This window comes from Bicyclus anynana, chromosome 5, assembly GCF_947172395.1.
Source record: "Bicyclus anynana chromosome 5, ilBicAnyn1.1, whole genome shotgun sequence".
Classification (NCBI taxonomy): domain Eukaryota; kingdom Metazoa; phylum Arthropoda; class Insecta; order Lepidoptera; family Nymphalidae; genus Bicyclus; species Bicyclus anynana.
The window spans coordinates 15,870,935-15,897,363 of record NC_069087.1 but is presented as its reverse complement, the minus strand read 5'-3'; the positions used below and the strand labels follow the sequence as shown (position 1 = coordinate 15,897,363).

At 35.7% G+C, this 26,429-nt stretch overlaps 4 protein-coding genes across 4 annotated transcripts in view; 2 read left to right on the top strand and 2 right to left on the bottom strand.

Moving 5' to 3' along the window:
- LOC112043655 (SEC14-like protein 2) overlaps positions 1-8,049 on the bottom strand; it is a 44,880-nt gene extending 36,831 nt beyond the window's left edge. Inside the window, exon 1 of the mRNA XM_024079170.2 lies at positions 7,870-8,049. Coding sequence (XP_023934938.2) covers positions 7,870-7,932 — 63 coding nt within the window. The 5' untranslated portion in view covers positions 7,933-8,049. The remainder of the gene's footprint in view (positions 1-7,869) is intronic.
- Positions 1-26,429, top strand: part of LOC112043700 (peptidyl-prolyl cis-trans isomerase G) — a 244,743-nt gene that overhangs the window by 104,607 nt on the left and 113,707 nt on the right. The window lies entirely within an intron of this gene.
- On the bottom strand, positions 8,939-11,358 carry LOC112043639 (uncharacterized). Its single transcript, XM_024079147.2, has 2 exons — positions 10,636-11,358; positions 8,939-9,530 (listed from the first exon to the last, which is right to left on the bottom strand). The coding sequence occupies exons 1-2, from the start codon at positions 11,123-11,125 to the stop codon at positions 9,064-9,066; spliced, it is 957 nt and encodes a 318-aa protein (XP_023934915.1). The 5' UTR covers positions 11,126-11,358; the 3' UTR covers positions 8,939-9,063.
- On the top strand, positions 12,055-26,101 carry LOC112043628 (oocyte zinc finger protein XlCOF6). The gene is made up of 8 exons (XM_024079137.2): positions 12,055-12,452; positions 12,678-12,849; positions 13,473-13,565; positions 14,125-14,268; positions 14,696-15,127; positions 15,214-15,305; positions 23,306-23,373; positions 23,931-26,101. Exons 1-8 carry the CDS (start codon positions 12,373-12,375, stop codon positions 24,785-24,787), a joined length of 1,938 nt encoding a protein of 645 aa, XP_023934905.1. The 5' UTR covers positions 12,055-12,372; the 3' UTR covers positions 24,788-26,101.

The following is a 26,429-nucleotide window of genomic DNA, read 5'->3' as shown; positions in this document are numbered from 1 at the left end:
TTATTAATGTTTGTATTTAAACGTAAGGGGCTGTAGTCCAGGGGTCTTTGATACGGCTGATACGGCGGTAGCTACGCCCCTGCAATACATTCGTAATTGATATAATAAATGAGACAGTTAAATCAGAATATCGACTTTTCGTTGATAAGCTACGAATAGTCGAAATTCTGATTCTTTAAGTTCTCTTGAGGGTCAGTGCAGTGGCGTAGCGTGGATTATCGCGTCATGGGGCCGATAAGAAATTCGTTTCTTGAGTTTATGACCCGGGTATAGAGTTAAGAAGTTCCTTTAGGACACGTTTATAGTCTATACATACTATACACTTTGACTGTGATTTTAAGTTTTCGACCACTTATTATCACTATCATCTACTAATATTATTACCTGCCGTTTCGAAAGTACTTGTAAATTATGCCTAATTGAAATAAATGAACTTTAACTTCTTTGGTATTAGAGGACTACACATAGCTATTTTAGTTAGTTAAATGTTTAAGTCATTAAATTAATTTTACTTTTTATGTGTGGTCTTAACTCTTGGGGAATATTTGTTTCCCATGACACAGTAGGTAAGCTAAACAAGTACAACATGTTAAATCAATAACATAATAATAGGTACGATCAGAATTTTAAATCGCAAGTATCCGTAATTAACTTCATATCATTCTTAATCGGCTTATATAAAATTTATTGGATTTGGACAGAATCGCTTTATTTGCGTAGAACATTTTAAGTATATTCCATTCTATATATCACTAGCGGACAACCGCGACTTCGTCCGCGTGAAACTCGATGTAAACTTTCAACTACCCCCACCCAACTCTACTCCTACCCTACCCCTATCCTACCCCTACCCTACCCCTTACCCTACCCTACCCTACCCCTGCCCTACCCCTACCCTACCCCTACCTACCCCTACCCCTGCCCTACCCCTACCTTTTCCTGATTTTTCTTTGCTATAAACCTCACGGAGCCCGAGACCTTTCCAACGAATGCAAAACCGTGGAAATCGGTTCGTGCGTTCTAGAGTTATAGCGTCAGGAAGGAAAATCCGATTTTTTTTATATAGTAGAATAATTAGATGAAATATTTTGTGCCATCAATTTTCTATAGTAATATATTATATACCTTTTATTGTTTAAATACTCGTTAACACAAATGTCCTCTTCGGTATCAAGAAGTAGATATAATATTACTTTCTCCTGACTATTAATGCCATCTATAACAGTACAGCTAATAAGATAGTTAGCAAATAACAACTTTGATTATTCGATATTTCAGATGCCTCCTAAATTTTTCCCAATTCTTTTTGCCTTCATTACTATTTACAAAATACATCTGTATTACACCAAATTTTCAGTTAATTTTTTGGGTTCGCCCTAACTTGTGTTTCAATAAAAATACAAAAACCGTTTTTGAGTTTACTAATTGACACTAATGAGAGAGAGTGACACTCATTTTTATGTGCAAGAATAAAAAGTTGCAATAGTGGGAAATAATACGAATATTCTTCCTCATTTGAAGTTTCCTACTTTAAATTAGGCACCTACATAATAAGTATACGTAGTTAAAGATGCACAACGCAATGTGCATTAAGGCTAAGTGAGAGGCGTTTCGTAACTGAATTTAAGAAGTGGATTGTAAGTAGCGTGCAGTGGAAAATGTGCAAATGTATTTTCCAGCTATGTGTAAGACAGGGTATAGTGCAGTGCCTCTAGGCATACAGATTTTCGTAGTGACGAAAACATAATCGATTTTGAGGATTTTACACTTGTAGAATGTAGACATCCAACCACAATATAGGTATGAATGAACGATTATCTAACGTCAAGCATAAAAAAGTGTAGAAACGGAAGTAACTTTTTTTCCTTTTACTGTTCAACTTGTCAGTTGTTAGTGTCTATGCTTTCAAAAGTCTCGAGATTATTAAGAAATGGTAAATAATCCCGAGACGGCAAAGTAGTATGGCGAACCCACACCGAAAAGCGCAGTGTAAATCGACCCCCCAGTAGGTTGACCGAGGTTGTTGAAGTGGGTTGCAGGGAGTCGCTGGATGCTGGCGGCTCGAAACTATTTTGTTTGGAAGTCCATGCAAGAGGATTGATGTCCAGATGTGGACGTGCATCGGCTGTTATATGATGATGAAGATTAAGCCGCCGATACTAAGGTGTAACCGTTAAAATCAAGTGTGGAAGCAAGTGTTTTCTATAGCTCTTAAATTTTGAAAAAAAAATCTATTTCGCTCAAGTTTCAGCTCGATGAGTTGTTAGTGAAATTATGAAATTATATTAGGCTCTACTTATAAAATTAAGGGTATGACAGGGCATGATAGATATTAATTAGGACGTGTTCTTAATGACTAGGTGTGCTCTAAAAGGTTATCTTCTGTTCTAGACGATGTCAAGATGAGTTCAGACCTAAATATTTCCTGTTTCATCAACATTCAATTTGAAAATGTTGAAAAATCACGAACGGCATTTCAAACCCGACCAAAACTTGTAACTTAAAAAATTGTAAGTTTATTCTGATTCCATATTTCCCCGATTTGAAGCGGAATAATAAACGTGAGAGATCCGGAGTGCATTGAAGGACTTTTTTTATTAACTAATACCTAGATACAAATCTTCATACCTATTCTATAGGAAACAATGTCTATAAAAGGTCTCGTAAGACAAAATAACTTGTAAATTACGTTATGATAATTACCAACACATTCTCAGACACCTATTCGCACTTAGCAACTTCCTAGGTCACAAGCTAGTACTAGATACAATCTGTTAGTAGACATAGGTACATAATAAATAATATATAAGGCGCGTTTGGAACACTCGTAACTTTACTTTTAAGTTTTCGACCAATTGTCACCAATAACTATATCTATTATCTAGTTTCAAAAGTGCATCGAAACTATAACACATACATGCCTAATTGGAATAAATGCACTTTGACTTTGACTTTTATATGTAAATAGTTTAATGTATTTTGCAAGGCTACACCTACAACTTACAAATTCATTGGGATCAGTGGCGTAGCTAGGTAACCAAGGACCCTGGTGCAAATAAAAAAATAAGGCCCCACTACTATCTAAACTGATTAGGTACTATCAATTAAAAATATTAAATACTAGCGGACGCCCGTGACTCCGTCCGCGTGGAATTTAGTTTTTCAAAAACCTATTTTCATTCCAAATTTCAGCTAAATCGCTTCAGTAGTAGCGGCGTTATAGAGTAACAAACATCCAAACATCCATAAAAACTTTCGCGTTTATAATATTAGTAGGATGTATATACAAAGCCGTAATAGCCCAGTGGATATGACCTCTGCCTCCGATTCTGGAGGGTGTGGGTTCGAATCCGGTCCGGGGCATGCACCTCCAACTTTTCAGTTGTGTGCATTTTAAGAAATTAAATATCACGTGTCTCAATCGGTTAAGGAAAACATCGTGAGGAAACCTGCATACCAGAGAATTATCTTAATTCTCTGCGTGTGTGAAGTCTGCCAATCCGCATTGGGCCAGCGTGGTGGACTATTGGCCTATCCCCTCTCATTCTGAGAGGAGACTCGAGCTCAGCAGTGAGCCGAATATGGGTTGATGACGACGACGACGACGTATATACAAATACATACAGAGCTAAGCTACTTTATCATCAGCTCTCAAGTTCTACAAGTTCAGTTCGATCGCGATTTTCTGGTAAAGATTCGAGGGCCCCCTGAGCTTAAGGGGCCATGGGGCATTGCACCGCCTAGCCCCTGGGCACCTACGCCATTGATTGGGACTGAGCGAGTGATGGCTTTCACTTAGTATCAGGTGGACCAACTGCTTGGTGCGTCTATTATTATACACCAACTTAAAAACAAATTATACTTGCAGTTAGAAGATTTATATTTACAGGTATTCATAAGACATTAATATACAACTTTCGATGTAGGCTAGGACTAGACTAGACTTTCTACATAGCTTGGAACTTCGTTTGTAACACTCCTGATGTACAGCGCGGGCCGGGGGGCGTGTAGCGATGAATGAAAAACTCACGACTGATGCACGTCACTTTCCCGCACGCACGATTTCACACCCGCGCAATCTTTCCCCCTGTCGCCCGCATATCATAGGAGTGTTAACTAACAGACTATAGCTGAACTCGTTTTAATATGTAATCGTAATTTAACGCAAAACAATATATTTGAAACAATATATTTGACGATTTGTATATATTTTACTAATATCATAAATACTTAGTTTATTTACTTTACATTTAATGAGTTACTGCTAAAGAATTAAGGACAGCTAGTGTAAAATTTTCCATTAAGCACGATAAAAGTTTCCACTCTAGTGGAATTTCGAAATCAATCTCAACGATTACTTTATGGTGAGAAGCATACAGTATCGTGTTATATGTACCTACCGTTAGAAATAGATAACTGTTCAATATTTATTTGTGATGTTAAAATTATACTAAACTAGCAGACGCCCGTGACTTCGTTCGCGTTCGTTAAAATGGGCGGATAATTGTGCCTCTGAGTATATTTTTTCGGATTATATCAATGAAGCAAAGCTTAAATGAAGAAGTTGATAATACTGAAATACTACTTACTTATGTATATTTAATCAATATTCAGTATTGATTTTTAATTAATCCTATATTCGGCTCATTGCTAAGCACGAGTCTCCTTCCGGAATGAGAGATATACTATATATATCTATATAGCGCCAGGGTAATTTATGTACCAATCGCGGTGAGCGTTTTAGAAACATGAGCCACATATTTCGTTTTCGCGAACATCTAATATGATTATTTATTTCTTATTGAAAAACATTTTTATTCATTTGTATTGAATAGCTCAACGAGTTGCGAAGCTGAAGTGGCATTGGGCGGGGCACATAGTTCGAAGAGCCGATGGACGTTGGGGTCCCAAAGTGCTGGAATGGCGACCCCGCTCTAGTAAGCGCAGTGTTGGCCGACCCCCCACCAGGTGGACTGACGACATCAAGCGAGTCGCAGGGATTCGCTGGATGCAGGTGGCTCAGTATCGTGATGTTTGGAAGTCCCTACAAAAGGCCTATGTCCTGCAGTGGACGTCCATCGGCTGATATGATGACGATGATGATGATGATGATGATGTATTGAACAATGTGTTCGTTTATGTAAGTATGTCTAAATTAGCCGTCTTTCATCTTACAATCACTGTGGAAGAATAAGGTACCTAATGTTTCTTGCAGTTTTCCTCACAGATTAATGATATCTACGATTTTCCTTTTATAATGTAATCAATGTTAAGTATAAAAATAAATCAAAGTATAATTACGGACCCTATTTTTTAAATAACAAACGACACTACTAACTAGTTTGTTCATTTATTAAATTATGCCAATTTGTCAATAATATCATACTATTGCTAAATCGGCATAACCCATAGGTAGGTAGGTACCTTGAGGAGCCAAAGAGGATTTAGTTTGGTTCTCGAGCGCGATAGATGGGCCTTCATGTTGTTGAGATGAGTACCCATCTCCAATAGGTAGTGTAAATCAATCTGTGCTTCAGATAAATGAAAAGTGAATTAATAGTTTGCATAACGACTATCATTCTGACGATTTGAGCAACCATCTCAAGGCATGAGTTATACAAAGTTGCAAAGAGAAAAACTGTCATGGACATTCTCAAGCGCGATTGGTTTTTTTTAACACGCTTATATCAGCTTCACTTGTAACTATGTATGTAAGAAAATAAAATCTTGGAATCTTAATTTGACCCACTTCCCGGTCTTCGATTAGGGTGAAATTTTGCACACGCTCTGAGTTCTGATGACAATACATGATTAACTAAAAAACGTCGTTATAAATCCAATATGGCGACCTCCCCAAGATGGCGGACTGGTTGTTTGAAATCCATCCCCATGCTAAGGATATCAAATCAAAGGGTTTGATGTCAGGAACTCAGGAATACGAAAAGTCACGTGACTTAAATCCAATATTTGTAATTTTTTAGTGCGTGATAAAAGCGTGTTTTTTAGTTTTTTAAACTATATATATTTAATATTTTAAAGAAGATAAAGAATAAAAAAATAGTAAATACTTAGTGAGTATTTATTATGCTAGGCAGCAACATTGATATTTCAAAACGTGCACGCTTATTGAATGCCGAAAAAGCAAAGGATTTTAAGTCCACAAGTGATGCGAGGGCTTTGCTCGGGGGAACGAATCCTGAGCGTCGCGAGGTATTAGAGAGCACGCGTGGGTAAATAAATTCCTACCGTGCGTAACACAATTTTTCATCACAGCTAGGAAACTGCTAACTATAAGAAACCTCAATTTGTAATAGCCTAATAGGTACCTATAAAGATGTAAAATATACTCAGAGGCACAATTATCCGCCCACTTTAATATGACGCGAGTATATTAAACTGCCTCTGAGTATAGGTATATACTAGGCGGGTAAACCGGACAGAATCTAGTTCAGGAGCAGTCAAAGCAGTATTAAAAGGAGACCAACCATTATGGGTTAAACGTAAAGAAAATAAATTAATGAAGAAAAATCGCTTATTTTCTAATAAATGAATATCATGAAAAATAATTAGAATTTACCATTGTTAAATATAAAAAATAAAAATAAAAATGTTTGTGTTATTTGTTGAAATCGTGCGTTTTTAATGTGTTTGCAACTGTCAATCAAAGTAAAATTATACTAATCTAATTAAATATTATTTATTATAAGACTCTAATTTAGACATAGTAACGGTTCATTTATTTAAATTTTGGGCCCAGCTACGAGTATGAATTAAAAATATATTGTATTTTGCCATGTATGGGCGGCAGCATTTAAAAAATAATTGGCGTAGGGTGGAGCGTTAGTGATGCAAGTTCTTCCTCAAGAGTAAGTATCTTTTACGTTAATTTCCATTACGTTGCAGCCGATATCGCCAGAACGATTTTTAGTTTATAATTTTAATAATTTTTGGTTCTATACAATTTTCAACAAAAATGCCTATGTTATGTAAGTAAACACACCACAAGTTCTGGTCACTTGAACGAAAAAACGATTTCCACCCCCATTTTCAAAGGATACCCAAAAATTGGATTTAAGTTCCCCTTTTTAAATAAAAGCTTCCCTAGGCAGTTAGGCACCCCTCCATGATGAAACAAAAAATCTGTGGTGTTTCAAGGTTCGAAAAAAAAATCCATTTCACTTGAATAAAAGATTACCTACAGGAAAGCTCGCAAGCAAGTCAAGTGATGTTCCACCATGGACCAGAAATCTATGGTCGTGATCGCCTAAAGGTTTATAGGGCCGTACAGACTAGTTTAGTATTTTAGTAGAGTAAGAACAATTTTTGGATTTACCGCCCAAAAGTCGTTCGTACTTACTCGACTAAAATACTAAAGTAGTCCAAACTATGCATTGGTGGAAAGGGTGGAAAATAGCTGTAGGAAAATCGGCTGTCAAGGCTCAAGTGTCACGTCAATTGTCAAAGTCAAACTCAAATTCACATTCACATACAATTCAAATTTCAATTCGATCAATAAATCGTAATCCTATTATTATTTTGTTAATAATAAATTATTAATTTATCATTACGTATTATATGTTTATTGTGATTAATTAATTACTCCATATATTCACTTATTTGGAGAAATAGTGCACTCCGGCATAAAATTTAGTTTAAAAAAATATATTAAAAAAAAACAAGCAGTGTAAACAAATGCAAAACCGGAAAAACAACTGAATGTTTTTCTTTTTATTTTCTCTAATTGTTACCTACCTACCTAATATATAACCTAGGTACCTACATAATAATAATTATTATTATCGTATGTAGTGCATTACATTACACTAGTTTACCTACACAATAGAAACGAAGTAAAAGAAGATAACATACCTTCATAAGGGCAAAACGCTGATCATCGTCGATACCCACAACATTATTAGACACCGGAGCCATCACAAAATTATAAGTAATAAAATAATATAAATGTTATGAACAGTTCGAAGCACAAAAATGTAGAGCGCACGAAAGCAGGCGTGCGGTTACCTCGAGCTCGCGTACACAAATGATTTAGCTTTTATCTATATTACGCTGCATGTTTACGTTTACGTGTTTAGCTAAATCGCTTGAAGTTGCTTGTTTTGTTTGATCTATGTGAAATTAATTAATGTGATTAATTAAATATTGGAGATACTGGTATGAAGGCATGGTGTGAATGAAAATATTTCTCATAATTCAAAGTAAGCGATAATGGCTCTTGCGTGTTTGTAAAGAGACACCAAAGGCATGCGCGCTTTTTATTTATGGAATTTAAATGCTTGCACAATTTTTTGCTATTTTGACTAAGTAATAATTAATAAATATTATGTCACTAAGGTAACCAAAGCACAGAATCAGTACATACTCGTAATAGTGCATGCTGAAGGTATAGAATCGGTAATCTGGTGTAAGGTCAGAAAAACATAATTCTGTACTTACCTGTCATTAAAATTACATCTACCTGTGGTGGGAACATTTTACTGTAGGCTAAGGTTAGTTAACAATTGCTTCTACTAGCCCTGTAAAGACATGAATGTGGATGTCTTATAAGACAATGACTCAGTACTAACTAGTAATCATTAATCTACACTAATATAAAGAGGAAAGATTTGTATTTTTGAATTTAACTGTTTATGTACCAAATAAACGAAAACTACTAAAAAGAAAAAAAATCCTTCCCCAATAGAAAGCTACATTATCAGTGAGTAGCATGGGCTAATTTTTAACCCTGTATTCCCACGGGATTGGGAACTATGTGAGAAAAACTGTGAGGTTGTGCTAGTAATAAAGCAAGTCAGCATATTTCTATAGGATTTAGTGACCACAACTTTTAGAAAATTGCTTAGGTCTCTGTACAGATGCTGAGAAATGTTTATCAGACTGAAATAAAATTAATGGGTTAAAATGTAATAAAAAAAATATATAAGAATATATACTTATCACAATTTTTATTTATTTAATACAAAAACCTATTTATAAATTATTTGTATGCTTACAGCTTTCTTATAAGTAAACTATAATCATTTAAAGTACATTTCTTTTAAAACATCAATTCATAACTGTAAAAACAACTCCACCTCTCTCTGGTTCTTCATCGAGGACTTCTTTATCACTGCCTTCAGGATCTGACTCCTCAGATCCTGAATCATCACTGTCAGCAGATCTATAGTTTCCAAACTTTGTAAAATCTTGTGGCATTTCAGCCATTTTGACACCTGATCGAGCTAATAACTTCTCAGCTGCATGTTGAGCTTCAATCATTTTTATGTGTTTATAATGTTCCTTCTGCAACTTTAAAGACTCTTCTATAGTCAATGGTTTTGCTGGGCCGTGTACTATTGGAGGTGGGGTCGCGGCTGTGACCTCCCAATTTTTATTCTGTTTTCTAAGTATTTCCTTCTCTGGATTGTGTACATCTGATACGGTTGTCTTGTATGGTTTATATTGACCTGTGGTTTTGGGTTTAGCATTGACTTCTGTTTTTTCAACAAGCTTTTTTATGTGTGGAATCTCACCTAAAAGAAAGGGAAGATATTAGTATTTATTTGTGTTATTTTTTATACTCAAACTAGTAGATGCCGCATTCACTGACTATACTGGACTGGTCTCACCCGCGTGGTACCCATTCCCGTAGGAATACTGGGATAAAATGTAGCCTATAGCCTACCTCGATAAATGGGCTATCAAACACTGAAAGAATTTTTCAAAACGGATCAGAGATTAGCTCGTTCAATTAAACAAACAAACAAACCCTTCAGCTTTATAATATTAGTATAGATATAAATAAAATAATACAATGTAAGAAGTCAAATTAAACTGAAATAGATTAATGTGTATTTTCACATCTGCTAGAATCTAGATTTGAAATAAAAAAGGTGTTGTACTGAATGAAAGTGCCACTTCAAAAGTGGGCTAAGTAACATAGTGCATGATACAACTATATACTTGTATTATGTTATATGTAGGTTATTGTGAACAATTAAGAACATTATTTTGCTATTATTGAATTTCTCACTTCTCAAGTCAACATCTGAGGACAGTCTGTAAAAGGTATGTTGACATTATTTTGTCACTATAGGCGGTACCACACTGGTACACTTTTACAGAGAATAGCAAAATAAATTTGTTATTGATGAAGCTTCTATACTTTGATGTGTTGTTTTATTTTAATGATGTGCAATTTACTGTTCTAAGATGATAACTGAAATTTTACATAGCAGGTTTATTATGTGTAACCTAACCTATGGGTACTATGTATGTAAGTTCTTGGAAGAGACAAATATCTTAGCATTCAATGTAGTCACTGTTCCGGTGCCTAGTCCATCACATGACAGAGAGAAAAAATTATCTCCGAGCAAAGCCCTGGACTTGATGTGATCTTCCTTGACATTCAATCAATTCTTTTTTTTTGGGTACAACAATAGACCAAGAGGGCGGAGATCAAACCTCAAACCACCACCACTTGGTGATAAGTTTGAATGCTCTTACCGTTGAGCTATTGAGGCTACAAAATTAAGGTCTCCTTTGCCGCTCACGTTGTTATCTCTACCTAGCCAAATTATAAATTTTATAAATTATAAATATAGTCAGTGAAAGGTAATAGAAACATAATAAACACACCTATACTTAACAAATCTTCAGGAGTTACCAATGCCTTTTCTGGCTGCAAAACCTTAACTTTTTTTTCATATGACGTGCTCTGACTTATTATATGCAAGACATCTTCAGGTTCGCTGTCATCATCAGAATCTAAATATGTATTCTCATTCTTTTTAATTTTACCTTCCCATTCGAGATTTTGTATTGAATTTTTGTCAGTATCTATGCTCATATCGTTCAGTAAACGACAAGTTTGCTCTACTTGCTGTTTTGCGTTAATTTCTGAAAGTACTTTGTCGTAAAACTCCTGTATCTTCGCCCCTTTATCCGCGAGTTTGTTCATGAAACTTTTATTGTTCAGTAGTTTTAGTTGACGGTCTCGTATGTCCATTAGTTCTGGTATGGATTTGGATGATAGGTTTTCAACTTTGCCATCGATTTCACTTTTAGGGGGAGGCGGCAAAACACCAGGAATTCGTTTGTTTATCTTCTTCATTTGTACAACGGTCATAGTAACAAACCCTAAATAATGCGTGCGTGGAATTATTCCAATCTTTACGTAATTGTATCTTTGTCCTCAATATATATTTATCAATTTTCTAACTCAACTCATGATCATCTTCACACACGGCTAAAATCAAGGAACATATTTTAAAATCATGTTACAAATTACAATAAAATAACAAATCTGTTCAGTCTTAGAAGTTAGAACTTGCATTGCAAAACATTGTAAAATAAAAATAAAATTGACATTGACAATTGACTCGACAACTGTAAAAATTACAGACACGGAATAGTAAAATAACCAAGGTCCTTTTTTAACTCAGACCAATGACCACAGGACCTGCTTCGCTAAACGTTACTTCTCTGTCTTATGATCACAATCTAACGTGTTTAATAAATTAAATAAATTTAAATTTGTAGTTGTGTTCAGTGTAAGGACACAGGATATATTTATTGGTTTTAAATATTTTCGATGTGGTAGTTTACCTCGTCCCTGTCAAAAAACAACACAAAGTTGACGAATTTGACTTAAGTCTGAGTCTTAAAAAAAATAGGTTCCTTTTTACAAGGCCGATAGAAAGAAAATTACATAAAAAAACGGTAACGAGCATAGCATTTTTATTAAAACGTACTCCTAAATACTTAGTGGTATTTAGGAGTACATGTCTGTAATAAGAACTAATAATCAAAAATAATACTAATACTCATACGTATTTTAGCAAGTACGACTCAGCTCTAATATAATAATTCGCAACATTTTTCTAACTAGTACCTACGAATTTATTTCCGCAACCGACACATGCATCTCCCATGTTCAAAAGTCTTTGTATTGAACTTTGACACTAATAATCTATGATATCTATGGTACTGAAGTTTCGGCCTCTTGCTCTGTGGTGAAAAATATTTATTTGATTTCCGTCCGTGTCGTGTGTATTATCTATTAATCTTTGGTATTATCTATGGTATCGTGTGACGTGTGCAAGGAAATAATAACAAACACTTTTCTTTTCGTTTTCTTTAAATTTATTAGATTCCTAACATAAACTTACAGAATACAGCTATCCTATCTGTGACTTATAAAAAAAATACGTTCAGTTAGGTATAGGCAAAGAGAATATAATCATTACGATATGGTTTTTTTTGTATCCATACAGTGTGAGTGCGAAGAGCAGTACCTATTACATAGTTGAGGACTATTGTACTTATTCGTGACGAAGATCTTTAGTCGTTTGAAGAAAGAACTACACACCAACAATGCAGTGCTGCGTGCCTTTCTGCAAAAATACTTCCGACAATGATTCAACATCTGGGAGAACGGGAATTACCTTTCATGGGTGAGTAGAATTATATCTCATGAGTTTCGGCCACAGCTGCTAATCTCACAGGCAATTTACAAGGTAAACATTATCTATAATGCTGTAACTATGACCTATACCTTCCTATAACCTACAACATAATGACCAAGTGTGGAAAAGGCTTAGGAAACAACTATGACTTTGTCTCACACACTGTTTGTCAAGGTATAAGTAGTTTTATATACCATGAATGTTGATTTTCAGATTACCTAGTGAAGGCAATCTCCGTACTGCTTGGCTCAGAGCCCTCGGCACACAAGACCACCCGCCTGACAATGCAGTGATCTGCTCCCAACACTTTCTAAATAACGAGTTTTTTAAAACAGAGAGTTGTGTGAATCAGATTGAGTCTCATGCTATTCCTTCAATAGAGCAGGTCAGTTTATATTTTTATTTGTGAATTTAGATCAAGGAGCATAGCATTGCATAGCATTGCTAAGACATATTTATAGCAGCATTACTCATATGCAAATAGTAATGCAAAAGTTTTTTTTTGTTCTATTGTATTCATTCAATCAGTCAACAAAGTATGAGCAGAGGAGTTGTAGGGAAAATTAGCAGTTGAAACTTTCCCTCGCGGGAGAAGATCTATAAATATGTCATAATATGTGGCTTTCAATCAAGAATTTGCCATCTTTTCAAGCATTAAATGCCCTGTGGTATTGTTAACTGGGCAGCCAGGTGATTCAGATGGTTTCTGAGTCTATATGTGTATTTGTTGTTACTGAATTTTATTCATTCTTTTACTGTTGACATTTGTTAGTTTCCTTGAATTTCCAGTATTTGTAGAAACCTCGGCACATTCAACACTTGTTTCGATATGTGATTTTGTGCTTTTTGTACAATGATGTTGGAGTTGAAAGCTGATCCCTTTAACTGGTTTTTATACAACCATATTGGTTTTATTATTGTCTTATAGACAAGTACCTTGTTTTCTAGGGTCAACCTAGAGTTCTGAGCAAAATGTTTATGTAAAAGTAACTGTTGGTATATTTACAGATGTGCATGATATGTCTGGACACTGACAGCAAGCTGTTTGTAATGAGTAAATACAAGTTGGAGGAGGCATATGAACAGCTAACTGGACTGTCTGTGAGTTAATTATGAATTTAATTGTATTGTTTTAAAGCTATAATTTTTACTATTTCTTGACATTGTTTAAATATACTGAATACTGAGTATATTTTTGATAAATCAGTGATGTGTAAAATGTAATTAAATAAATAATTCAGATGTTTAATTAATTTAACATTGAAGTAAGACATATGAGCTAAAGTTCAAACAGACAAAAACAAGTGATATACCTATTTTAAAATCTATATATTCATCAATATATTATATTTTTATATATTCATCATTGAAAAGCTACATTATCAAGGAATGACATATTCAGCTTACTGTTGTGCATGAGTCTCCTCTCAGAGAGAGAGGCATTAGGCCATAGTCCACAACGCTAGCCCAGTACAGATTGGCATGCCTTAGAGACCAGACACATAGAGAATTAAGGAGTTACATAGGAGTGGGCAGTACGGGATAAAGCCATGGGGTTCAGCTAGTAACAGATTTCTATCTGCATCTTTTGTCATGTCCATGTCTTTAACAATTCTTTTTAAAACTAGCCTTTAATATATATTTTTTTAATTCTGTGCAGTTGTTACACTTGTGTCGTCAAGGAACTTTAAAGCAAACACTCTGTGTGCTCTGTGCTCAGAGATTGATTAACTTCAGTAGATTTAGAGAACTGAGCTTGAGAGCCTATTCACTGATGACCGACTTAGTTGAACAACATGAATTAGTGAGTACTTAGTATTAACAATTTCATTTATATTTAAACCTGAAATACATATTCCATGGGGTAGCAGTAAGTGCAATGAATTAAAAAGACGGAGGTCCTAGGTTCGATCCCCAGCAGGGCCGTTTGAGATTTTCTTAATTGGTCCAGGTCCAGCTGGTGAAAGGCTTCGGCCGTGGCTAGTTACCTCCCTACAGACAAAGACTTACCACCAAAGGCCTAAGGCGTTCCGGTATGATGTCGTGTAGAAACCGAAAGGGGTGTGGATTTTCGATTTGATTTTCATCCTCCTAACAAGTTAGCCCGCTTCCATCTTAGATTGCATCATCACTTACCATCAGGTGAGATTGCAGTTTAAGGGCTAACTTGTAAAGAACGAAAAAAAACTTAATATGAGGAGTTGATTGTTTAACATCAACCTGTTTTTCAGAATACTATACAACACAAAGAATTGATGAACCGCACAACTGCACATCTGAAGTGCAATTTGACACAAACAACATTAGGAGCTAACCATTGTGACTTGTACATAGATCACACTGATGAAGAGGAACAGACAGCAGGAGAGGAATTTATTCTGGGAGATGTGAAGCAGGAAGACTATTCTGACTCCATGTTGAGTGCTGATAACTTGGAATTGGCACAAGGAAATAACTGTGTATCTATTGAGGAATATCCTGTCATGAGCATCAAGTTAGAAGAGGATCCAATGACTGAGACTGAAAGTACTGCATTTGTAGAACACGAGGTCAAAAGAGAGAGTTACATAAAGTGTGAAAGTTTCACCTTCGAATGTAGATTTTGTTTACAGGATTTTGTTCAAGAAACTGAATACAATGATCATATGAACAAGCATTTCCAGGTGAGAATGTTGTGGTTTCTGCATATCTATCATACAATTTTCTCTGTGGACAGAACAGACATGTGAATGAGTTTTGTATTTGGCAGTATGCTGGCGACAATGCTTGTGATGCATCACAAGTGTGCGAGCCTCGTGCAGGTGTGAGCTGGAACAGTGACTCACTTGTGCCGGAGAACAAGTCAGTATACAACAACACTAACAACACTAGTATTATAACACAGTTTGTGCATGTTACGCGAGGCAACCCTGCAGCGAGTACGTGAGGCAGCCCTTGCCAAAAGTGCAAGATTGCACCCATTGTTCGGCCGCATTCCTTTGTATGAGCGTCACCTACTATTTCACAATATGTAATAATTATTTTAACACTTTTACTCCCAACTTTGGAGTAAACAGGCACTTACTTGTAACTTAGCTGTAGTTTTTAATATTAAATCTAATCATAAGTCAAATTTGGGTTTTCTTTGAAATTCTCGGTGCGACCATACATTTTTGGCGCAGTCGGTAGGATCGCTTAGGGAATTAGGGAACTGAAGTACCTGACCCCGCGATCATCGAATCTACATCGTGGTTGTGGCCGAGAAGAATCCGGACATAGATTCATCAGAGAAAAACCAAATGTAAGTACTTTGAATCTTTAAAGTATTTGCCATCCTTATTTTTAGTGTTTCCTATCCTTTATTAATTCCGCGTTTAGTTATCGATTTTTAATTAATTAAAATTTAATAATTATTTTTAGTTTTACAAGATTTTCCATTCACGGAAACAACGTACTAGGGTTAGAAATAGGAATAGTAGGAATAGTACAATAGACAAGAATAGAAATATAGACATGTCGAACGATACAGATACTATTTTCAAGTCGCTTAGATTAGTGCCCGAATTCGATGGTAATCCACATGTCCTGACGCGATTTATCAATCTATGTGATCAATTAGTATTAACGCATTTTAAATCGGAGCCTGGTAACGATTTATCCAATTTGGCACTATTTAACGGCATCCTTAATAAAGTAACAGGACCGGCTGCTAGGCTTATAAACTCCTATGGCGTTCCAGATAACTGGCACGGTATCCGAAATGCACTAATTAATAATTTTGCTGATCAACGCGATGAGACAGCGCTTTATAATGATTTATCCCTTCAGTGTCAAGGCAATAGTAGTCCCCAAGAGTTCTATGAAAGATGCCAAGACTTGTTCAGTACAATAATTACCTTTATTAGTCTGCATGAAACCATACCAACTACAGTCGAGGCGAAAAGAGTATTATATTCTAAGTTGACGCTACAAGCCTTCCTACGAGGACTAAAAGACCCACTAGGATCTAGGATTCGTTGCATGCGACCTAATTCTATGGAGAAAGCACTTCAATTTGTACAGGAGGAATTGAACACCCTCTATATTCAACAACGCAATGACGGTGGACCGCATAAGAAAGACTTGACAGACAGACAATTACCACCACCTACTATGAATTTTAGACTTCCTTTTAATCATTTTAACAATATTCCACCAGTAAAATCTTTTAACCCTCCAATGACACCGGGTTATAATAACATGCCTGGACCATCACGTCAGCATGGCATGACGAACCAAGGTTCGCAAGGCTGGAGACCTGGCCCGAGCCTGGTACCACCACCAAGGGGTACAACACGTACGCAACAAATGTTCCGTGCACCCCCACCTAATTATAAACCGGGAAGTAATGTGTTCAGAATGCCTCCGAGACCTCAGCATCAGACATTCAATTATAACTCCCCGCGTCCTATGAGTGGTATAACACCTTTTGTCCAGAGACAAATGCCGATGACTGGACACGATTGGAGACAGCATGGCAACCCGCCGCCGTCTAACTATTTCAAATCTCGCGATGTAAATCTCAACGAGCTAGGTTATTTGTACGATTATGATAATGCCTATCTCGAATATGAACCTTATTACTATACATGCGAGCAATACCCTGAATACTATGAAGCGGATTGCGAGTACACTGATAGCATGACAGTAGAGGAAGTAGAGGACCCTTCTTCTACACAGGAGGATTTTCAGAAGCGTCCCAATACAGACAAGCAAAAATAGAAATAAATTTGCAAACGCAAAGACAGCTTATGTATGTTCAGATAAAAGATCCACCTCTTAAAATCTTGATCGATACGGGTGCAAATTAATCCTTTATAAGCCCGCAAGCTGTCCAAACTTATTTCTATAATTGGCCTTTAAACTATGAACCATTCGAAGTAACAAATTCAAATTTTACAAGTTCACATAATCATTCTATCACGTTACCTTGTTTTAATGAATACAAGGAACAAGGCGACATGACTTTATTCGTGTACGATTTTCATAAGTACTTCGATGGGTTACTAGGTTTAGATTTACTAACTGCTTGGGATTGTAACATAGACCTTAAGAATAAAGTACTAACAACGAGAAACGCAAAAATACCTTTACAAATTTACGATTCTCGTAACGTTAACTTGTACGAAGACATAATTCCTGCTCAATCGTCTAAGTTAGTGAAATTACCTATTAATATCCCAGATGGAGATGTCTTAGTACAAGATGAAATCATGTGTAACTGCACTATTACCGATTGCGTAACTGCGGTAGAGAATAATCGTGGTTGGGTTGAAGTACATAATAATTCTGATAATGACATAATATTTTCTATGGATAGACCGATTGAAGGTGAATTTTTTAACATTGAGAGTAATTATGTACAAAACTCTCCTGAGCGCGTATCCGAAGTTTTATCTAAGCTTAGAACAGACCATCTGAATCCTGAGGAACTTGCTAACCTTCAGGCATTGTGTTCACGTTATGCAGATATATTTTACATAGATGGTGAACCATTAACATTCACCAACAAGATAAAACATCGTATTAAAACGACGGATGAAGTCCCTGTATATACCAAAAGTTATCGTTATCCTTATGTCCACCGACAGGAAATACAGGAACAAATTGCAAAAATGCTAGAACAGAATATTATCCGACCATCCGATTCTGCATGGAGTTCGCCTATCTGGGTCGTGCCCAAAAAGGCAGATGCGTCTGGTAAAACTAAATGGCGAATAGTTGTAGATTTTAGGAAGCTTAACGAAAAAACTATTAACGATAAATATCCGATCCCAAACATAACGGACGTATTAGATAAGTTAGGTAAATGTCAGTATTTTACCACTTTAGATTTAGCAAGTGGGTTTCATCAAGTCGAAATGGACCCCACTGACATCCCGAAAACAGGATTTAACGTTGAAAATGGACACTATGAGTACCTTAGAATGCCAATGGGGCTAAAAAACTCCCCATCCACCTTTCAAAGGGTCATGGATAATGTGCTAAGAGATCTGCAGAATAATATCTGCCTAGTTTATTTAGATGATATCATAGTTTTTAGCACGTCACTACAAGAGATGATGGTTAACCTCGAAAAAGTATTTAATAGATTACGCGAATCCAATTTTAAAATACAGATGGATAAATCTGAATTCTTAAAGTTGGAAACCGATTTCCTAGGACACGTCATATGCAGAGACGGGGTGAAGCCAAATCCTAATAAAATTAAGGCTATTAAGGAATACCCTATTCCTAAAACACCTACCGAAATAAAACGCTTTTTAGGTCTCTTAGGGTATTACAGAAAGTTCATTCCCGATTTCGCACGTATTACGAAACCGCTAACTCAATGCCTTAAAAAGGGTTCTAAAATAACCTTAGACCAAAACTACGTTAAGTGTTTTGAACATTGCAAGACACTTTTGACCAATGACCCGATTCTTCAATACCCAGACTTTACAAGGGAATTTATTTTAACAACTGATGCATCCAATGTTGCTATTGGAGCTGTGTTATCCCAGGGTACTATTGGCTCAGATAAACCTATCGCTTATGCCTCGAGAACTCTGAACTCTAGCGAGCTGAATTACAGCACAATAGAAAAGGAGCTTCTTGCCATCGTATGGGCTACCAAGTATTTCAGACCCTATTTATTTGGTCGGAAATTTAAAATATTAACAGATCATAAACCTTTGCAATGGGTGATGAGTTTAAAAGAGCCAAATTCGAGACTTACAAGATGGCGTTTGAAATTAACTGAATACGACTTCGAAGTTGTCTATAAACAGGGCAAATATAACACAAACGCTGATGCTCTATCTCGAATTCAGTTAAATGTCGAAGAAATTAGTTCAATAGCTGTAAACCCTTCCATAAGGTCAGATGACTCCAGAACCCTTACGGCTTCTGAAGGCACTGATGATTCTAGAACCATCACAGTTCATACTGATGCATCTTGGAAGTACCAATCTCAGAAGAACCATTAAATAAGTTCACTAAGCAGATTATCTTTAATATCGTGGGTGATATCAAAGGTAAGACTGTAGTTAGTAAGCCTTTTGATACACATACTAAAACATCTATTCAGTTATCCGAATCTAGCTTAGAGCAAGACGTTATTAATGCGATTAGAGAATATGTACATCCTAAGATAAAGACAGGTTTACTCATCAATCCCTCTGACGCTATGAGTAGAATAACAGCTATCATACAAAATAACTTTAAAAGTTCAGCCATGAACTTGGTTCTTGTAAGGAAAGAGTTGGAAAATGTTCCAGAATATCTTAAACAGCAGGAGATTATTAACAAGCATCATGATGGTAAAACTAACCATCGCGGTATTAACGAGTGTTTTCTAGCCTTGTCACGTAGATACTACTGGCCTAAAATGAGAGAGCATATCACTAAATTTATCAGTGGTTGTACTATCTGTGGACAGGCAAAGTATGATCGAAATCCCATAAAACAACAATTTCGAATCGTACCACCACCCGGTAAACCATTTGAGTTAATTCACATGGATATACTAACTATACAGGGTGATAAATTCTTAACCATAGTAGACGCGTTTTCAAAATATGCTCAAGCGTATTACTTACGCGATGGAACAGCTGTTAGCGTTATTCAAGCATTTCTTATCTATTGCACACATCATTCGTTACCTATCACTATAGTGACTGACAACGGACCCGAATTTGTAAATCAACTTTTAACAGAATTTGTTAAGTTTCATAAAATTCAGCATCATAGAGTGGCACCTCACACACCTAACGAAAACGGTATCGTTGAGAGATTTCATTCAACTTTACTAGAACATTTACGCATACTAAAACTTGAACATAAGAGCGAAGCAACTACTAACCTCATACCTTACGCACTTCTAGCATATAATAATTCTATACACAGCTTTACTAAGTGTAAGCCAATAGAAATTATTACTGGTCACTTTGACCCACGAGATCCATTTGATATTGACCTTTCATCTCATCTTTTACAGCAATACATGACAGATCATAAATATAAAATGACTAAAGTCTATAACTTAATTCATGAATCATGTACCTCACAGCAGCACAGCAGATATGACTAATAAGCGCAATAGTAATCGCGAAACAGAAGTAGAGTACTCCCCTGAGCAACAGGTTTACATTAAAAATCCCATTGCTCCTAGACAAAAATTGGCCCCACGCTATACGTGTAACGAAATCACTGCCAATTTACCGATACACATTTACACTAAGAAAAGCCGAGGACCCGTTGCTAAGTCCCGACTTAAAAGAGTGCTTAAAAATAATCAATTGTTACAGGGCTCATCTAATACTACTACTTCTCCTGCCAGTAACTGTATGGACGCAGGAAGTAAAACTTGAGAACCTTGATGAAGGCCCTGGTGTTTTGCCTTTCAAACTAGGTCCTACTAGAATCATATCACACTATCATTCATTCATCCAATCCATTAACCTACAAGACATCGAGACTAAAGTTTATTCGGTAATTAACCAACTAGATGCCATAGAACCAGTGCTTAGTAACAAAACTAACTCACTATTTTCACCCCATATTCAGTACTTAACTAACAAAGCTTATAGTGTGCTTGAACAATTACAAAGCTTCGAAATACATCGTACAAAACGAGGATTAGTAGATGGACTTGGTAGTATAGTTAATAGTATAACGGGTAACCTAGATCAAACAGATGCATTGCATTATAATCAAGCGATTAAAGATCTTAAATCTAGCGAAAATCAGTTAGCAACAGAATTGAATAATCATGTTAGCATCTCTAAGGAATGGATGACTCAATACTCGAACATAATAGATAATATCACTAAAAATCAGGTAAAAATCGAACAGTTAATTTACAAAATTAGTCAGGCAGATGCTACTCGTGACTACAACCTAGTTAAATATGCACATTTAGCACAAACATTCTTAATAATCGACGACAACGTCGATGCGATTTCACAAGAGATACTTAGATTGCAAAATGTGTTAGCCTTTATTAAAGTGTCGACTTTACATCATTCAATTATTCAGAGAAAATCGCTTAATAATATATTCAGCAAGTTGCGAAGTTTGTATAACAGCGACAATATAATTGAGGTTGATATGAGAGAATATTATGAAATAATTAGAGTAGGTTATTATTATAAAGATAATGAAATTATTATAGTTCTTAAATTCCCAATAGTTCTTCCTCAAATATATACCTTGTTTAGATTATCTATGATTCCTAATAAGTTCAATGAAATCCTTATATCTCCTTCCCCATTCCTGGCAATATACGGCAAAGAATTCAGGTACATAGAGGCTGAATGCCCGAAGACCAGCAAGTGGTACATCTGCAACGAGAACAGCGGAATACAGAATCGAGATACTGAAGATTGCATCCATCAACTCATCACTGAGCAACGGAAGATAACAACATGCAAAGCGGCTCGAGTAACTATTCATCGCCCAGCTTATGACGAGCTCGACGAGAAACACTATACTATGCACTTTCCCACACCCTCAAAAGTGCGTGTATCCTGCGGACAGGATCTCTTCAAAGAATTAAAAGGAAGCTACCTTGCAACTATTCCGAAGAGTTGCTCTATTACTACATCAGACTTCGTCATCTCAAATATGAACGATCACATTGAAGGCCAAGTACTAAAGATTATGGATATAACTTCAGAGGAATCACCGCAGCTGCAATCACCAACTTCAATAGAGTTAAATACCATCAACCTTAATCATCTACATGAGATCAACACAAAAGTTTCTGCGCAGCATCCGATAAATATAAAGTTAGAAGCAACCGAAAGCAGTATATACCACACAACCATACCACTATATCTCATAATCGTGGGAATTGGTGTGTCCTTTATTGCGTTCCTGATTTATAAGAAATACTGGCGTATCCAAGAATCTATTAAAGAAGCACCAACGGAAATTGTAGTCCCTGAAGTCAGAACAAGGTTTGACCCTGATCAACCCCCAGCTTCCTTCACATCAAAGGTGTTCAGGCGCTGTTCTACGGGGGGAGGTGTTACGCGAGGCAACCCTGCAGCGAGTACGTGAGGCAGCCCTTGCCAAAAGTGCAAGATTGCACCCATTGTTCGGCCGCATTCCTTTGTATGAGCGTCACCTACTATTTCACAATATGTAATAATTATTTTAACACTTTTACTCCCAACTTTGGAGTAAACAGGCACTTACTTGTAACTTAGCTGTAGTTTTTAATATTAAATCTAATCATAAGTCAAATTTGGGTTTTCTTTGAAATTCTCGGTGCGACCATACATTTTTTGCACTACAACAAACCAAGTCTTAGACAATGTGCTCTGAGTGTTCTGGTTCTGCTGCCTGTGTAAACACTTTTTTTTTTAAATGTTCATTATTGTTTGACTAGATTGAAAAAATAAATGTTTTACGAGACATGATTACATGAAAATTTTAATTTTTAAATATGTTCTTGACAATACAAGCCAAATGGTCTATATTTTAACTGTTTCATGACGTCACGTTAACAAATCCTTTACCAAAACGAAGCATTTGTCAAAACTATTAGTTAACAATTAGTTTAACATTTAGTGAATCAAATAACATTGTGACGTCACAAAACTAAAGACAGGATTTTAACGTTAGGAAAATTTGAAAAAAATATAGACATTAAAATTGAGTTTTATGAAATCCTTAACTTTTAGTTATAAATATCAATATATTTCGGAACCTTATTCCATGTATACATATTATAAATATGATTTGCATCAACTCCCCTATTGTTCAGAACCATCGGTTATTGTGGCTGAACTTGCATTGAGTTCTAACAAACTCACATTCTGCTGTTATGTTTACAGGACAGGAAGTTGGGGGCTGAATGATGATGATGACCCTCCCCCATCAGCAGACTGCGATCAGGCTTTAGGTAAGTGACAACTGATGAGCAGAGCACAACAATAGTCTGTAGCAAATCGGGCCCTGTAATTTACCTATTATTATTACCTATTTAGTATTATTATAGTACAAGATCAGGCATAAGAAATATATACCCTCATCTGTCATTTATTCAGAATAAGAAATAAATGCTTAAAAATATTCATATTGACTCATTGCACATAGATTGCCTAATTAAATTGCACCTGGTGAGTTATTAAACAATTAATTTTAACTAATCTACTTCCCTCATTGCTTATATACCCAACAGAATTAAAAAACAGTTAATTAATGTTTTACAAATTTTACTGTATTAAGTTGCCTTTGATCTAGTTCAGGGCTTTCTAAATTTTGTATAAAAAATGTTCTTGACCGCAATTTAAGTAGGCAAACTATTTGCAATGTGTCCCTGTGGCTTTCATTTATTTTTTATCACTAATAAATAACATATGAAGGTATATATTCTTTACGTCGAATCTTTGACCAGTAGGGGTAGAGCTGTCACAAAGGTTTGTTGGTGTAAATTGTAAGAAGAATTTATTGTTTCAGTTGCTCCGCTGTTAGTGAGAGTTGCGGTGAAAAAAGAGAACAAAGTGCAGGTAACTGAAGAAGCAAGTGCAATCCTGAAAAGCGAACGAATCCTTGAAAGAAACATTGTACAGGAGAACCGATCATCTCAGAGCGGCACCAAACCTTACACAGATAAAAATAGATTCACAAATTGTGTACCCCAGTTATACAATATAATCAAGAAACCCAAGAAAGCTGTACTAGATGAGAATACACATGTGAGAACCCACACTGCTACCAAGTCGTACTCTTGTGATGTATGCGGTTATAAATGTACACATAAAGGTATATTTTCAAGACACAAAATGTTCCACACTGGTGAAAAGCCATTTTCATGTGACATATGCAACAATAAGTATACACAAAAAAGTGCTTTAGTACAACATATTAAAGCCCACAGTGGTGAAAAGCCATTTTCCTGTGAGATATGCAATAATAAATTTGTACGAAAACATAATTTATTACAGCATATGAAAATCCACACTGGTGAAATGCCATTTTCTTGTGAAATTTGCAATTTTAAATGTACATATAGAGGTACTTTTTTAAGGCACCAACTATCACACACTGGTGAAAAGCCATTTTCCTGTGACATATGCAACAATAAATTTGCACTAAAAAATACTTTATTGCAACATATTAAAACCCACTCTGGTGAAAAGCCATTTTCCTGTGAGACATGCAATAAAAAATTTGCACGAAAAAGTAATTTATTACAGCACAATAAAACCCACACTGGCGAAAAGCCATTTTCTTGTGAAATATGCAGTTATAAATGTGCACGAAAAAGTCATTTATTAGTGCATTTGGAAACTCACAAAAAGAGCCATGTGTAAGCTATTAATTTAAACTCTTTAGAGCGTGAAAAGTGATGATCATTGAATGAAAGTAACAACATTTTAATTGTTATTCGTACAATTTTTATTTACATATGTTTACCCTCAACTGGATTTGAGATTTACTGGACTACACATAACAAATACTGACAGAAAATTACGCCACTATGTTATAAGTGCCTTTGGCATCGACCGCGACGGTAAAAACTAGAATCGGATCCGATTTCGCAATATTCTTAGAGCGGCGCTTGCCTTTGAGACTTTACGCCAAATTGATATCTGACAATAGTCATCGGATATAGAATTTTTCAATTCTGTCTGACAAAATATCCATGCATCAGCGTAATCCAAGAGCTGGCGCTTATTCGACTCAAAGGATAAAGCCTTGTCATCCAGTTTCCTGGCACGATGGGCTGTTCAGGCGCTGCTGCAATCTCGTCGGAAATTACGTATTTCAGCTGTTTGCGGTTGAAACGCTAGCTCCGTGAGGTCGAGTACTCGCTTTCTTTTTAAAGAAATCACAAAGCGATTAATCGACGCATCCCGTGACCAGAAGGCTGGCCTATATTTGGGTCAAAGAACGTTGCCACGTTGTATGGCAATTAGTATTTCCATACAACGTGGCAATACTGCCAGCCTTCTGGACATTTTACCAATGAACATCGATTCGGATGAATTGTACGACGCCTTAGTCTGTAGATATATTTTTATGTTTCCTTTTATTTTATCTTTATAATAAATAGGTTTAGTAGTTAATAAATATTATTGTTTTGTTTAATGTAAATAATTGTTAATTTTTTATTCAATTTATATTGAGTTGTGATATTTAATCCAATAAAAACTTATTATCATTCTTAGTTTTAATTTATTTTAGTCTAATAAATAATATGTATTTGTGGCTGATTATTATAGACTAGGGTCGATATTTTTTGAAACAAAAAAAAAAATACAGTAGGATGAACCCATTAGAAAAGGACGGGAATATGATTAAAATGAAAACAAAATAAATTACGGTCGATCCGAGTTTGGGAAGTGGGAGGGGGTGAGTTTTTAAGGGTAAAAATGGTTTATCTTGATTTCCGGCAAAACTACAAGTCCTATGGAAAAAAGTTAAATGGCGAAGTTGTAGGTAATAAAAAGATCTACAACTTTTGCATTTACATTTTTTTCACATAACCTCAAAATTTAGGTAAAAAATTGAAAAGTTTTTAGTTTTTTATTTATATCTTTTTCAAAAAAAAGATAAAAATCCGTAGAAAAAGCAATGAGATTGAAATATACTAATTTACTCCTTGGATTAAAAATTAAATGTAAGAGCGGCCTTATTTATTTCTTTTCCTTCTCGTGATTTCCTATGTCTTGAATTACAGAATGTCAATGTAGCATCATCTATGAATGTAGCATTCTGTAATTCAAGACATAGGAAATGTGTATTCTGTGGAATAATAAATCTAAACTGTGTTTTTCTGTTTATTTTGACATACGTTTAATGCTCTTTGTTTGCATAATATTTTCAAAGTTCGTGTGTCTGATGTCCTACATAATCTCAAAACAGAATTAAATATTTTGAAGCTTTTCTGAAGCTGAAGTTAGATATACAAGGAAATTAGTTCAGGAATTAAACAGTAGGTGCGCTTGCCTC

Coding starts and splice junctions, on each gene's coding strand:
- LOC112043639 (XM_024079147.2), bottom strand. CDS start 11,125: ATGACCGTTGTACAAATGAAGAAGATAAACAAACGAATTCCTGGTGTT. Junction 9,531..10,635: donor TGAAGATTTGTTAAGTATAG/GTGTGTTTATTA, acceptor CCTTTCTTTTAG/GTGAGATTCCACACATAAAA.
- LOC112043628 (XM_024079137.2), top strand. CDS start 12,373: ATGCAGTGCTGCGTGCCTTTCTGCAAAAATACTTCCGACAATGATTCA. Junction 13,566..14,124: donor AACAGCTAACTGGACTGTCT/GTGAGTTAATTA, acceptor AATTCTGTGCAG/TTGTTACACTTGTGTCGTCA. Junction 23,374..23,930: donor AGACTGCGATCAGGCTTTAG/GTAAGTGACAAC, acceptor TTATTGTTTCAG/TTGCTCCGCTGTTAGTGAGA.